The sequence below is a fragment of the Sorex fumeus genome, unplaced genomic scaffold, assembly GCF_029834395.1.
Source record: "Sorex fumeus unplaced genomic scaffold, SorFum_2.1 ptg000017l, whole genome shotgun sequence".
Classification (NCBI taxonomy): domain Eukaryota; kingdom Metazoa; phylum Chordata; class Mammalia; order Eulipotyphla; family Soricidae; genus Sorex; species Sorex fumeus.
This window is the reverse complement of record NW_026606074.1, coordinates 3,288,865-3,303,104: the sequence shown is the minus strand read 5'-3', so window position 1 is coordinate 3,303,104 and position 14,240 is coordinate 3,288,865. Positions and strand designations below refer to the sequence as shown.

At 59.8% G+C, this 14,240-nt stretch overlaps 1 protein-coding gene across 1 annotated transcript in view; it reads right to left on the bottom strand.

Moving 5' to 3' along the window:
* Positions 1-11,878, bottom strand: part of STK10 (serine/threonine kinase 10) — a 54,701-nt gene extending 42,823 nt beyond the window's left edge. The window contains exon 1 of the mRNA XM_056112309.1: positions 11,631-11,878. Within this exon, the coding sequence (XP_055968284.1) occupies positions 11,631-11,786 (156 nt within the window). The 5' untranslated portion in view covers positions 11,787-11,878. The remainder of the gene's footprint in view (positions 1-11,630) is intronic.
* Between the last annotated feature and the right edge of the window lie 2,362 nt (positions 11,879-14,240).

The following is a 14,240-nucleotide window of genomic DNA, read 5'->3' as shown; positions in this document are numbered from 1 at the left end:
GACCTCCGGAGGATCAAGTAAGAAATGGGTGGAAAAGGGGAAAGCAGAGAGAAAAGGGAAGAGAAAGAGGGTGCGAACGGGGCTGGTGAGTGAGTGGGGCCCAGGGGCCCAGCACACACCCAGCGTCTCCGCCTGCCGGGGGCCCGCCCCTTCCTCTGCTGCCGGAGCCACTTCCTCTGTGTGAGAGGCCACCCCAGGGGCCAGGGGCCACCCAGAGGCAGGGGCTCAGCGGGGTGGGGCATGCCTAGACACTCAGCCCTGGCAGTCCACGCAGTGACCCCAAGCCCCTCCTCCCAGGCATCCCCCACTCCCCCAACACAGCCCCGAGGGATCCCAGGGGGATGGAAATTCTGGGACTGAGCTGAATGTCCTGACAAGGCTCGCAAACCCAAGGAAAAAAGACAAGGGCCGGAGTGAAAGCACAGCGGGGAGGGCGACTGCCTTGCCCCGGCTCGTGGCATCCCATAGGGACCCTCGAGCACAGCCATGAGAGAGCCCTGAGCATTGCAGGCTGACCCATCGAAGCTGAGGCAGCCTCAGGCCCCGGCCATCCACCCGGGTAGGTCCAGAATCCACACAGCATCTCGACGACTTGGCCGGCTGACAGCGTTGGGAAAATCTCTCTCCTTCCACACCCAGGACACAGCTTCGGATCCGCCGTGTCAACTGACGCACACTATTAAAATTCCTTTCTCGGGGCTGGGGCGATAGCACAGCGGGTAGGGCGTTTGCCTTGCAAGCGGCCAACCCAGGCTCGATTCCCAGCCTCCCTTATGGTCCCCCGAGCACCGCCAGGAGTGATTTCTGAGTGCATGAGCCAGGAGTAACCCATGAGCATTGCCGGGTGTGACCCAAAAAGCAAAAAAATATAATAATAATAATAGCACTTTAGCACTGTCCTCCCGTTGTTCATCAATTTGCTTTAGCGGGCCCAGTAACGTCTCCATTTTGAGACTTGTTACTGTGTTTTGGCATATTGAAAACATCACGGGTAGCTTTGCCATGCGGGCGAGATACTCTCAGTAGACTGCCGGGCTCTCCGAGAGGAGCGGAGGAATTGAACCTGGCTCGGCCAGGCTGGTTGCACGCAAGGCAAATGCCCTACCACTGGTAAAATAAAATAAAATAAAATAAAATTCCTTTCTCCTGGCCAAGGGCTCAAAGGGCAACGGCGGGCGAGCACTTAGCCACCCCAGCACACGAGAAGCCCAGTTTGATCCCCAGCACCGCCGGGTTAAGACCCCCATAGACAAAACAAAACCAAGAAACTCAAGTAGTACTCATTTTTATGATGTGCACAAGGCCTGAGTTCCCTCCCCAGCACTGCCTCCCTGGCCCGAGCACTGCGGAATGGGTATCCCACCCACCCCCGCTTCATTTGTTCAATTTCTCTTTTCCTTTTCCCCAGTTTGGTGTTGGGTGACACCTGGCAGTGCACAGGAGCTCCTTAGGGATCCGTGACCAGGAGTCACGCCAACAGTGCTCGGGAGGGCTCGTGAAGGTAGGGGCAGAACCCACGACTCCCCCATGCAAAGCCTGAGCCCCAGATATTTGGGTGGTTTGGGGTATTCGGGGGGTTTCTTGGTTTTGGGGGCCACACCCGGCAGTGCACAGGGCTCCCTCCTGGCTCTTCTGCACTCAGGGACCCCTCCTGGCGGGCTCGGGGGGCACAGCAGGGATGGAATCTGGGTGGGCCACATGCGGGGCCAGAGTGCTACCCACTCTGCTATTCCCCAGCCCTTCGGTCCAGCTGCCCAGGCCCCTCTCTCTTCGTCCATGTCCTGAGGCTGCCGGGACAGCCTCCACAGCGCATAGGCTTCCCTGGACGGGAGCTGCCGGCCAGCAGACGCCACGCCCAGGGCCGGCCTGAGCCGGAGACCTGGGGCTTCTCCAGCCTGATTTTCTGCTCTGAGGCTTGTGTCCAGGGTGCTATGAGGCATCGCCCAGCTCCAACACGCCGGCTGACGCAGCACGCGAGGGTCAGGCTGGGTCACTCCCGGCCTCTGCGCTGGCCCAGACTCCCTGCTGTCCCCTTAGGCTCTGCTTGCCGGGTTGGGGCGGGAGGGGAGGGTGGCTACCACATTGCACTAGCACCCCCAGGGCTATGCTGGGATTCGAACCCAAGAGGCTTCCCCAGCACACAGAGATTGAGTGGCCACGGCCAGGGGCCAGGACTGGGGCTACCAGCGAAGAAAAGGCACCTTGGGGACAGTCCCCACAGCCAAGAATGGCCCACGCCAGAGGTTACCGCGCCAAAGCATGCAGGCCCACGTCTGTGCTGTGGGCCTTGCCCCCACTCGGGCCGAGCAGCTGGCTGGGACGTGGGCGTCAGGAGGAGAACAGCCCCCGATGCTGCCTTTCTGGGCCTGCACCCCCGCACGCAGACAAGAGCCCAGGGACGAGATCCAGACCCGACCCCCCATCCAACAGCCCTGCACAGCAGTGGGGGCAAGCAGCCCCCCACCCCCACCCCTACAGTTCTAGTTTTGCCCCGGAGAAAGCCCCAAGTGGCCCGGGGACCCTGGGGGAGGCAGGATCTGGGACGCCCTGAGTCTTCTGTATACCCTGACCCGACCCATCCACTCTGGGGGCAGCCAGGCAGAAACCCCGGGGTGACACGTGCCCAGCCAGCTCAGGGAGCACCCCACAAAACTCAGCCCTCCTCCCCCGCCCCTAGCGCTCCCGCTCAGAGTCCAGCGGAGTCGGTTTAAAAATACCGGCGGAGCGGAAGCAAGGTTAGGGGCCGGGGCAGCTCTCCTTCAGGGGGGAGGCCCCCGGGGCGAGGGGGGACCTGGCAGCCCCCAGAGGAAGCGGAAACTCAGGCTTTCCGAGTCTCAGGGGCTGGGGAGGCGGAGGGGCGAGGAAGGGGAGGGGGCGGCCAGGACAGGACTCAGGCCGGGCCTCCGGGCAAGAGTGAGGGCCCCGCAGGGACTCTAGCCTGGGTTTCTTTAGCGGGAGTGGGGGTCACACCTGGTGGTACTGAGGGTTTTCCTGCTTGGTGTCAGAGGTCACTCCCAGGGACCCTCTATCCCTAAGGGACACACGGTGAGCTACGGGTACAGGCCGGCGTCGGCATACCTGCCGGGGGCCCATGGACACTGCTCCCGGCTGCCTGAGTCAGCGACTCTCTCTGAGTCACACAGAGAGCCTCGCCACTGCCCCGGCCTCTCTGCTTCCTCGAAGCCCTTGGACCCCCCGCCGGCCTCTGGCAACCACCCAGCCCTTTATCCCACTTTAAAAATCACTGCACAGGAACTGGAGCAATAGCACAGCGGGTAGGGCATTTGCCTTGCATGCGGCTGACCTGGGTTCGATTCCCAGCATCCCATATGGTCCCCTGAGCACCGCCAGGAATAACTCCTGAGTGCAGAGCCAAGCATCGCTGGGTGTGACACCCCCCCAAAAAAATCACTGCACAAGGGGCCCGAGCGGGCTCAATCCTAGGCACCACCTGCGGGTCCCCAGAGCACAGCCATGAGTGCTCCCAGAGGATAGAGCCAGGCAGGAGGCCCGAGCACAGTCTGGGGTGGCCCCAAAAGCAAGAACAGGGGCCACAGTGACAGTACAGCATGCGGCCAACCTAGGGCTCAATCCCCAGCACCCCCCGTGTGGTTCCCAAGCCCCACCAGGAATGATCACTGAGCACTGAGCCAGGAGGAAGAAGCCTGAGCACCACTGGGAGTGGCCCAAACTCAAAAAACAACAAATAATAAAAATGAGAGTGAAATCTGGGGCTGGGGAGAGAGCCCAAAGGGGTGGGGGAGCACAAGTCCCCAGCAGCCCCCCCGGCCTGAGCAGCCCCGTGTCACTCAGTACCAGCACCTGTGTCACCTCAGCACAACGGGGGGGTCTCTAGAAAGAAACGAGCGGGGGCCAGAGTGAGAGGACAACAGGGAGGTCTGCCTTGCACGCAGCTGACCCAGGTTTGATCCCCGGCATCCCATAGGGTCCCCCAAGCACCGCCAGGAGTAAATCCTGAGTGCAGAGCCAGGAGAGCCCCTGAGCATCGCCGGGTGTGACCCAAAAAGCACTGTAGCACAGTCTTCCTGTTGTTCATTGAGTTGCTCAAGCGGGCCCAGTAACGTCTCCATCGTGAGACTTGTTGTTACTGTGTTTGACATATGGAATACGTCACGGGGAGCTTGCCAGGCTTTGCCATGACCAAAAAAAAAAAAAAAAGACACACACAACATCCTAATGATGTAAACCAAATAGGCCAAATAGGGCCAGAGGCACAGCCCAGGAGTCAAGGCGCTTGTCCTAAATGCAGCTGACCCCAGTTCAATCCCTGTCACCATCGGGGGTCCCCCCCCAAACGCCACCAGGGGTGATCCCTAAGCACTCGACCAGGAGGAGACCCTGAGCCACACCAGGCAGCAAATGTGGCCTAAAAATAAAAAGTGAAAAGGAAACTTTTGATTCCTTGAATTCCACTGACACAGCAGGGAACACATGAACAAACGGCCTATTCATGCTGGCTTTGGCCCGGATTCTGCATGCTGGGGAGAAGGCGCCCGCCTTGCACACGGCCGACCTGAGTTCCATCCCTGGCACCGGACAGCGTCCCCCGAGCACTGTCTCAGAGCCAGAATGACCCCTGAGCACTGGCGATGTGGCCAGAAAATACGAAAGATGGAAAACCCCTCTCGGAGGCCAAAGGAAAGCACGGGAACAGAGGGAAATCGGCAGCTACAGGTCACACAGGCACCCTGACCTCTGCCCTCAGCCGCCCCCACCTGGGGAAGGCTCCCCGTGACCTGTGACCTCAGGCCTCAGCAGCCCCTCTACCTGGGGAGGGCTCCTGTGATCCCTGCCCTCCGCCTGGGGCAGGCTCCCCGTGAGCAATCACCCTCCTCCTCACACAGGGCCGAAATCTCTTGATCGTTTGTTTGGGGGCCACACCTGACAGTGCTCGGGGCTGACTCCTGGCGGGGCTCGGGAAGAATGCGGAATGAGGGTCCAGGGATGACGCCTGCCCTCCCCGCTGACCCGCAGCCCCGGTGCCTGCATCTGGTTCCTGCTGGAGGCTGGGCTGGTTCAGAAGCCACAGCCCGCGAGGCCCGGAGACCCGCACGCCAGCCCCGAGCCCTCTCCCGGGCCCAGCTGCCCACTGCTCATCTGGACGCTTGTGCCAAACTGGGTACTGGTCACAGGTTCTACCATAGTGAACATACACGCGCACACACACACACATGCACACCCCCCATGATCTGACTAGTAGCGTCACATGTTCTACCATAGTGAACACACACACACACACACACACACACACCTGTGATCTGGCTACTAGTGTCACAGGTTCTACCATAGTGAACACACACACACACACCCCTGTGATCTGGCTACTAGTGTCACAGGTTCTACCATAGTGAACATACACACACACACACACACACACACACACCTGTGATCTGGCTACTAGTGTCACAGGTTCTACCATAGTGAACACACACACACATACACACACGTACACACACACACACACACCCCTCCTGTGATCCAATGAAGTGCATACTCCAGGTAGCGTTTGAGTGTTTGAAGCCTTAGTCCCATTTTTCTCCTAAGCCTTTTTTTTGTTGGGGAACGGGGGATCTCAGTGGTCAGGGGACCCAGCCCACATACAAATCTTCAAGGATGCCCATGCAAAAGCCCTTTGAAAGCAGCATCGGAAAACAACCAGGGCCACGCCCACCTGTTTTAGGGGACCCCTCAGGCCTCACCCGGCAGATGGGGAGTGAGCTTGGGGGGGTCCCTATGCACACCAGAGCCACAGTACAGAAGGGAAGGCACTTGGCTGGCACGGGGCCAATCTGGATCTGATCCCAGATCCCACATATGAACCCCTGAACCCCACCAGGAGGCCAGGAACGACCGCTAACTGCAGAGCCAGGAGTTGGCCCTGAGAACTAGGTCTGTGGCCCCAAATAAAACAAACACAGCACAGTTTCCTGAGACAGGAGAAGCAGCTACCCAATTTAAACTTGTTCGGTGACTAAACATAAAGAAATATAATAAAAAGCAAAACATCCAGTAAGGGTCAAGATCAAGGGCCAGAGAAACAGAAAGTTAAGTTTTAAGGTCTTTTGCCTTGCACAGGGTCGACCCTATTTCTATCATCGGCATCACATACGGTCCCCACCCAGCACCACCAGGAATGGTCCCTGAGCATAACTGGGCTTTTGTAACACACACATACACATACACACACACACACACACACACACACACACACAATAATTGAGGCCAGAGAAATAACACAGCAGGTAGGGCACTTCCCTTGCCTTGCATGTGGCTGACCCATTCCATATGGTCCCCCTAGCCCTGCCAGGAGTCATTCCTGACTGCAGAGCCAGGAGTAACCCCTGAGAACCACAGATGTGGCCAAAATCAACAAATAGAAAACCCCAGTAATGTCAACGGGGCAGAGGCTGGGCAGGAGGGCCCTGAGGGCACTCGCAGAGGGTACTCTGGGCCCTGAGTTGGATCCCAGCCCCACCCCTCATGCCACCCAGCAGCTTTGCTGCCTTCCCTGGGGCCACCGGAAAATGCTCCCTCTCGCACACCACAGCCCATCAGGGTGTCACCATGGCAACGCAAAACCAAAGCAAAACCAAGGTGGGTGGGGGGAAGAGGAACTGCCTCACCGCTTCCAACCACGAATGAGAAACCCACCAGAACCCTGGTCAAGTCTGCAAGGAAACAGCGCAGGGCTGGCCTGGCATGTGGCTGGCACGGGCGCGATCCCCAGCACCCCACAGGGTCCAGGTCTCCGCCAGGAGTGACCCCTGAGTGCGGAGCTCTCAGGGGGTGGCTCCCCCAAACCAGGAAAATAGCCAACAGCCAGGAACAGATTTCAGGCTGATATTCTTTTGTATTGGGGCATTCACTTTTTCTCCATTGGGGGGCCACCCCCAGTGGTGTCAGGGAGACCATCTGGGGCTGAGCTCGGACCCGGGCTTCCCACATTCAAAGCTCACAGTTCACTCCACCAGGTCCTCTGCCGCCCAACCTGTAGGAGCCGTTTCTGGACTTCCAAGTTTTAAAGCCATAGGCTGTCTGGGGGTCGGGGGGATAGTACAGCGGGGACGTCACTTGCCTTGTACACGGCTAACCCAGATTTTTATTTTGTTTTGTTTTGTGTTTGTCCAGGTTCGAGTCCTCTGCCCCTCTCAGAGGGCCCAGCAAGCTACAAAGAGTATCTCCCCCGCAGGGCAAAGCCTGGCAAGCCTGGTAAGGTATTCGATATGCCAAACACAGTAACAAGTCTCACAATGTCACAATGTTACTGGGTCCACTTGAGCAAATCATGAACAATGGGAGGACAGTGCTACAGTGTTTTTGCTTTTTGGGTCACACCCAGCGATGTTCAGGGGTTACTCCTGGTTCTGTACTCAGGAATTACTCCTGGTGGTGCTTGGGGGACCACCAATGGGATGCTGGGGAGGGGTTCAAACACAGGTCGGCCGCGTGCCAGGCAAATGCCTTACCCACTATACTATCACTCCGGCCCCCAACCTAGGTTTAATCCCCAGCAACCCTGAAGGGTCCCCCAAGCCCGCCAGGAGTAAATCATAAACACAGAGCCAGGAGTAACCCCTTGGCATCACCGGGTGTGGCCACCAAGAACCAAAAACTAAATAAATAGGGCTGGAGCAATAGCACCGAGGGTAGGGAGTTTGCCTTGCACATGGCCGACCTGGGTTGGAATCCCAGCATCCCATATAGTCCCCTGAGCACTGCCAGGGGTAATTCCTGAGTGCATGAGCCAGGAGTAACCCCTGTGCATTGCCGAGTGTGACCCAAAAAGGAAAAAAAAACCTAAATACATAAAATGATCAACGGTCAGAAAAGGTGCAAGACCACAAAAGACTCAAAAGCGAAGCCATTTTCAAGAAATGGAGGGGGGGGGGAGAAGGGGGAGGGGAAGGTGCCAAGCCTGCCACCCCACCTCTTTCTTCATTTCCGCATCCTTCCCGCCGTGCACACACGTGACCGCCTCCGGGACCCGCCTCTGGGCAGCCAGCACCCCCCACACACACTTCCTCCCCTGCCACCTCAGGCCTTCGGAATCAAGAGGCTTCTCAGGGTGAGAACTGAAACCGCACTTGGTGTGAGTGAGGGGCTGGGAGACAGTCTCGTGAGGCCCACTTGCAGCCCTGAACGGGGAGAGGAAGCGGTTCAGCCAGCCAGCCCCCCACACTCCTGAGCAGACTCCCGCCTTGGGGAGGGCAGGGCACAGGGGTACAAGGGTGCCCTCCTCTGAGCCCCTGCAAAACCCAGCAGGAAGCCTGTGGACGGATGGAGTTCTCTCCTCCCTTGCTCCCCACAAACAGGGCTCTGCACCCTGAGGCTCAGTGCTTCCTGGCTAGAGACCTGGGTTCCATCCCCGGCATCACATAATCCAAAGAGTGCAGGGCCAGGAAGGGTGCTCAAGCAGCAGAAGAAAAAAGAAAAATCTGGGTGCTGGAGTGATAGCACAGCGGGGAGGGCATTGCCTTGCACTCAGCCAACCCGGGTTTGATTCCCAGCATCCCATAGGGTCCCCCAAGCACCACCAGGAGTAATTCCTGAGTGCAGAGCCAGGAGTAACCTCGGTGCATCGCCAGGTATGACCAAAAAAAAAAAAAAAAAAAAGAAGAGAAAAATCTACACGGAGACCCCAGATGCCCCTCAAGAACCCAGAGCACCTCTCTGGCTCATTTCAATCTTTCTTTTCCCCTTTTGATTTTTGGGCTCCATCCGGCAATGCTCAGGGCTTCCTCCTGGCTTCTGTGCTCAGGGATCACTCCTGGAGGGGCCCAGAGGAGCATATGGGGTACCGGGGACGGAACCCCAGTCAACCACGTGCCAGGCAAAATTTCCGGGGCCAAAGTCCTGCATTTCAGTTTGAAAGAAAAAGAATCACAGGTAGCCAGGACACACCGGGTGAACGCTGGCTCGGGGTGGAGACAGGGGTGTGTGTAGGGGTGGGGGGAAGTCCCTAACAGAAACACCACCAGCACAAGTCCCAAAGCATCCCACCGCACCCCCCGACAGAGTGAGGACATGGGCACGCTGAGATCCCTGACAGCCACCAGGCAGGAGAGGGCAAAAGACGGCAAGAGAGCAAGATACCCTGGTCTCCTTTGCAATGCAGGGCCCTTGACAGAGAGGAGGTGGGGGGGGGGGGGAGCCCACAACTGCGACCACAGGGCACCCGCCCAAGTGCTGCCTCAGATGGGGTGTGGTGGGATGAGATTAGTTGGGGAGAGGCAGCCCGGAAGGGGCCCGCTGCCTCCAAACTGCCTCTAGACAGGGTGAGGGCTGAAGCGCTGAGCTCATGCAGAGCATGCTGGAGACCCCGGGTTGATCCCAGGCACTGCTGAATCCCCTCCCCTTCCCAACCCCCACAGCAAACATCACTAGGAGCAACCCAGGAGCACTGATTGGGGAGTAGATTCTGAGTACCACCCGGGGTGGCCCCAAACAAGCAAACAAATAAAATCTAGTTAGTTGCCCGGTGGGCTTAGCAAGACCCTGGGGCTCGTGTCAAAATGCAGACCCTCAGAGAGAGAGAGAGAGAGAAGAAAAGCGCCAGCCATCCAGGCAAGCAGGGGGTGGGGGGTGATGGCAGGGAACCTGGGGACACTGGTGCTGGGAAGTGTGCACTGGTGGAGGGGTGGGTGCTGGAGCACTGTATGACTCAAATTCAATCACGAACAGCTTTGTAAGGGTCTGTCTCACCGTGATTCAATAAAAAAGTAAAAAAAAAAAATGTAGGCTTCTCTACCAGACACCTGATCTGCACAGCTGAGTTTGGGGGCAGGGGGGTGCGGAAGGGAAGGGGCACTGGAGTCCTTCGGGGAGGGATGGGTGTGACGCTGGAATTACCTACACCGGAAACCAGCATCGACAAGATTGTACGTCACAAAATCCCAATCAATAAAAAGAAAGTTTGGTGTTGGAATACTGTATGCCTGAAATTTAGTCATAAGGGTGTAACTCTGCAATTCACAGTGATTGCAAGGCCAGGAGAGACCCCTGAACATTGCCGGAGGTGGTCCCCAGACCAAAAATGAATACAAAATTTTGAAAAGGAAACAAAAACTTTTAAAGTTTTTTAGAAATGCAGTCCCAGGAGAGAGAGAGAGAGAGAGAGAGAGAGAGAGAGAGAGAGAGACAGACAGACAGAGAGACAGAGACAGAGAGAGGGGGGAGGGAGAGAAAAGAGGGAGGGGGAGAGAGAGAGAGAGAGAGAGAGAGAGAGAGAGAGAGAGAGAGAGAGAAGAGAGAGCGGGAGCAGTGGGGAGGGAGTTTGCCTTGCACACAACCAATCAGGGTTTAATCCTGGGCACCCCATATATCAGACCTGACCCTGAGCACAGAACCAGGAGTAACCCATGAGCACAGCTGGGCGTGGCCCAGAAACAGAAAAAGAAACACAGTCCTCCGTGGAGTGGGACTGGGGGCGGGGCCTGAAATTCTGTATCTCCACTGAACCCAGTGTCGGGGGGATGGGGTGGGGGAACCACGCTTGGGTAACTAGGCGCAGAACATCAGGGGGCTTCCCCCTGGAGCAGCCCTACCTTCTGGAAGGGCCTGGGGTCACCAGCGGGCAATACAGCCTTCCCTGGAGGGAATGATCTGGGAAGGGTGGGGAAAGCCCGTTTGGGTTCTCGGGGCTCAGGAAGCGACTGTCGCTGGTGCCTTAACCGCAGGGCTCTGCCTCCGTCTTACGATCACAAGCACGATCACAAGCACGTTCTCGGGACCTGCTACCTGTCTCCCTGCAAGAAGACCATGACCCGCGGCGAAGGTGTCTTACTCAGCTCTGCCCCGCCCACCCTTCCCCCAGCTCCCGGGGCCCCTGACACCTCTAGGGGAAAGGTTCCCGCAAACTAGGAGCGTCCCCAGCCCTGACTCATCCCTGCAGCGCCCGATCCCGCAGGCCCTGAGCCTTGAGCCCTGAGCCCCGGGCCCAGCCCGGCTCGGCTCCGTTCCAAGCCCGGACCGCTCCTCCGAGGGCCCCGCCCCCTCCGGGCTCCCGCTCGCCCGCAGGTGCTCCCGGCCCTCAGGTGTGGCCGGACCCTCATCCCTCGCGCGTGCCGCGTCGGCGTGACCTCGGCCACGAAGCGCGCGGGGCGCAAGGACGCCGTGGGCGGCCCCCGCGGATGCCCAAGGCGCGCGCATGGCCCCCTGCCTCCCCGCGGTGCCCGGCGCGCAGGAAAGGGTCGCGGAGCGCGGGGACGCCCCCGCGGATGCCCAGGACGCGCGTGTGGCTTCCTGCGTCCCGGACGGTGCCCGGCGCGCGGGAAGGGGTCGCGGGGCGCAGGGACGCCCCCGCGGATGCCCAGGTCGCGCGCGTGGCCCCCTGCCTCCCCACGGTGCCCGGCGTGCGGCAAGGGCGCGCGGATGCCCGGGGCGCGCGCGTGGCCCCCTACGTCCCCACCGTGCCCGGCGAGCGGGAAGGGGTCGCGGGGCGCAGGGACGCCCCCGCGGGCACCCAAGGCGCGCGCGTGGCCCCTGCGTCCCCGACGGTGCCCGGCGCGCGGGAAGGGGGCGCGGCGGGGGCGCGGCGCGCAGGCGGCCAAAGCGGGGGGTCTCGGCGGCCGCGCCCCCAGGAGTGGGTGTGGGGGCGGGGGGCGCCTCACCTTGTAAACCTTGCCGAAGGCGCCGTCCCCCAGCTCGCCCACTATCTCCCACACGTCGTTGGGGTCCACGTCCCGGCGGACGTGCTCGTATTCGCGGGATTTCCTCTTCTCGAAGTTGGACAGCCGCAGGATGCGGCGGAAATTGGCGAAAGCCATGGCCGAGGGGCGCGCGGCGCGGGGACCCGAGGCGCTCCCGGGCGCTCCCGGAACCGCGAGGCCACGGCGCCCCGGCCCCGCCGGCCCCCGGCCCCGCCCCGGGCGCGCGCCCCGCCCCGCCCCGCCCCGCCCCGCGGCCCCACCTGCCGCCCGCCGGCCCCGCCCCTGGCCGCGGGGCACGCTGGACACTGTAGTTCCCGGCCGGGGCCGGGGACCCACCGGGAGACCCCCGCGCCGCGCGGGCCCGGCCTGGCGGGGCTCAGCCGCGCCGCGGGGCTCCCGGAAGCCTCTCTCGGGCGCCGGAGAGGACGAGAAGTGGGCTGTGGCGAGTGTCCACTCCCCGTGGCCCCGGGGCCGGCCGGGGGAACCCTCTTCATCAGTGGGTCCGACCCGGAACGGCTCGTGGAGGCAGTCCGGCCCGCGCCCACTGTCCAGCGCGGCACGTCCCGGCTGGCCGAGCGCGCCCGCCGCGGGTCCCGAGCGCGCCCGATGCTGCGCCCTGGCGGCCGTGCGCGGTCACCGGAGCCGGGGTCCGCGGCGGGGGTCCCGCCGCCCCGCCGCACCCCCTCCCCGGGCTGCTCCTTCCTCCCACCGGCCGCCTGCGGGACTCGGGCTTCTTGAATAAAAGCTTTTATTCTCCACTTTCCCAGCCTCGAGAGCTCGGTACGAAGGGAGAACTGAACTCTGATCCCTCGGATCGTGCTGGGTCACTTGCCAGCCGCCCGTGTGCGTGCGGGATAGAGACCAGGGGACTTCAATCCGGGTCCGAGGGCAGAGTGCGGGGATGATCCAGCCCGCCTGCCAAGATGATGACGACCGGTCTCGTCTCTAGTCTTGGCCAGCCAGCCCCCCCCACCCCCGTGCAGGTGCAACGCTGAGGTTTCTGGCCCTTTGGGGGGCCCCTTGTTCCAAACCCTCCTTTGAAGGCTGCCCGAAAAACGCTGGGTCGTTTGCATTTGGAAAGGAAGTCGCTCCCCGGTGTCTGCAGTTTGAGAGGTCCCCCACCTCCACCCCGCCTCCCCCACTCCCCCGTGACCTAATTAGAAGTTTCTATTACCTATAGCCGGAAACGAGCTCAAAGTTATGCTCCCCAAAACTATACTCAAAACGATGCTCCCCAAAAACGCAGATTCAAGACAAGCTCCGGAGGGTTGCTTGAGCTGTCCAGGAGGTCAGGCACTTGGCTGCATGACCCAGGCCCCAGTTCAAATCCCAAACGGTGCATATGGGGTTTTTGCCTGAGCTCAGATCCAGAAATAACCCTCCTGGGCACCGCAGGGTGTGGCCCCAAAGCCAAAATAAACAAAATCTAAGGTCTGCACTAGGCAGCGCCCAATTCACAATAGCCAGAATAGAGAAACAATCCAAATGCCCAGCATAGACGGAGAAAGAAATTGTGGTTTCTGGGGCCAGGGAGACGGTTCCAAGGGCTGGGGCACATGTTTTGCATGCAGAAAAGCAGCCCCAGATTCGACCCCCAACATCACAGGGTCCCCCGGGCATATTCAACAGCTGAGAAGCCACACTTGCAATTATGTACTTCAAAATAACCACTTGTCGGGGCTGGAGCAATAGCACAGCAGGTAGGGCGTTTGCCTCGCACGCGGCCGACCCGGGTTCGATTCCCAGCATCCCATATGGTCCCCTGAGCACCGCCAGGGGTAATTCCTGAGTGCAGAGCCAGGAGTAACCCCTGTGCATCGCCAGGTGTGACCCCCCAAAAAATACCAACAAAATAACCAGTTGATCTGGAAGCAGGTACAGGTGAAAGGAAATTCGCCATCACTGTAAAAACAATGCATTTTAATTTGGAAGACTTTCCTGAGGCCAGGAAGAGGACAGGGCTTAAGGTGCTTGCCTTTCGTGCACAGAACCAGGAGTAGAGCAGTGTCAGGTACGGCAAAAAAGTAGAGCAAACATCTTTATTGCTGGGACTGCAGAGGTAGGACAGGGGTTAAATAAAGAGCTTGCCTGGCCTGTGACTGACCCCTCTCCAAACTCTGGCACTGCAAACTGTCCCCTGAGCACCGCCAGGAAAGGCCCTGAGCACCCCCACTCCCCCAAATAAAACAGAATACTTTATTGCTTGGAGATGACTCAGAAGACCAAACCCACACTTTGCATGCTGGAGGGCCAGTCTGATCTCCGGCACCACAAGGCCCCCTGAGAACAGACCTTGAGCTCTGTGCCAGGAGTAACCCCCTGAGAACCGCCGGGTGTGCCCCAAGACCCCCTTAGCCGAATGAAACAAAATCGTCTGTGACTGACGTGCAGTCAGGCCCTGCTCGGGACGGGCTGCGGAGTGAGTGGAAGGGGAAGTTCATTCTTTCTCTGGAGAGCACTTGCTGAAGAGGGTATAAAGCACACCTCTGTTTGTTAGACGGATCACTCCACTTCGGGGCGTGTTGGAAACTCCCACGATCAAAGAACAAAAAGGATCTTGACAATCCCCAC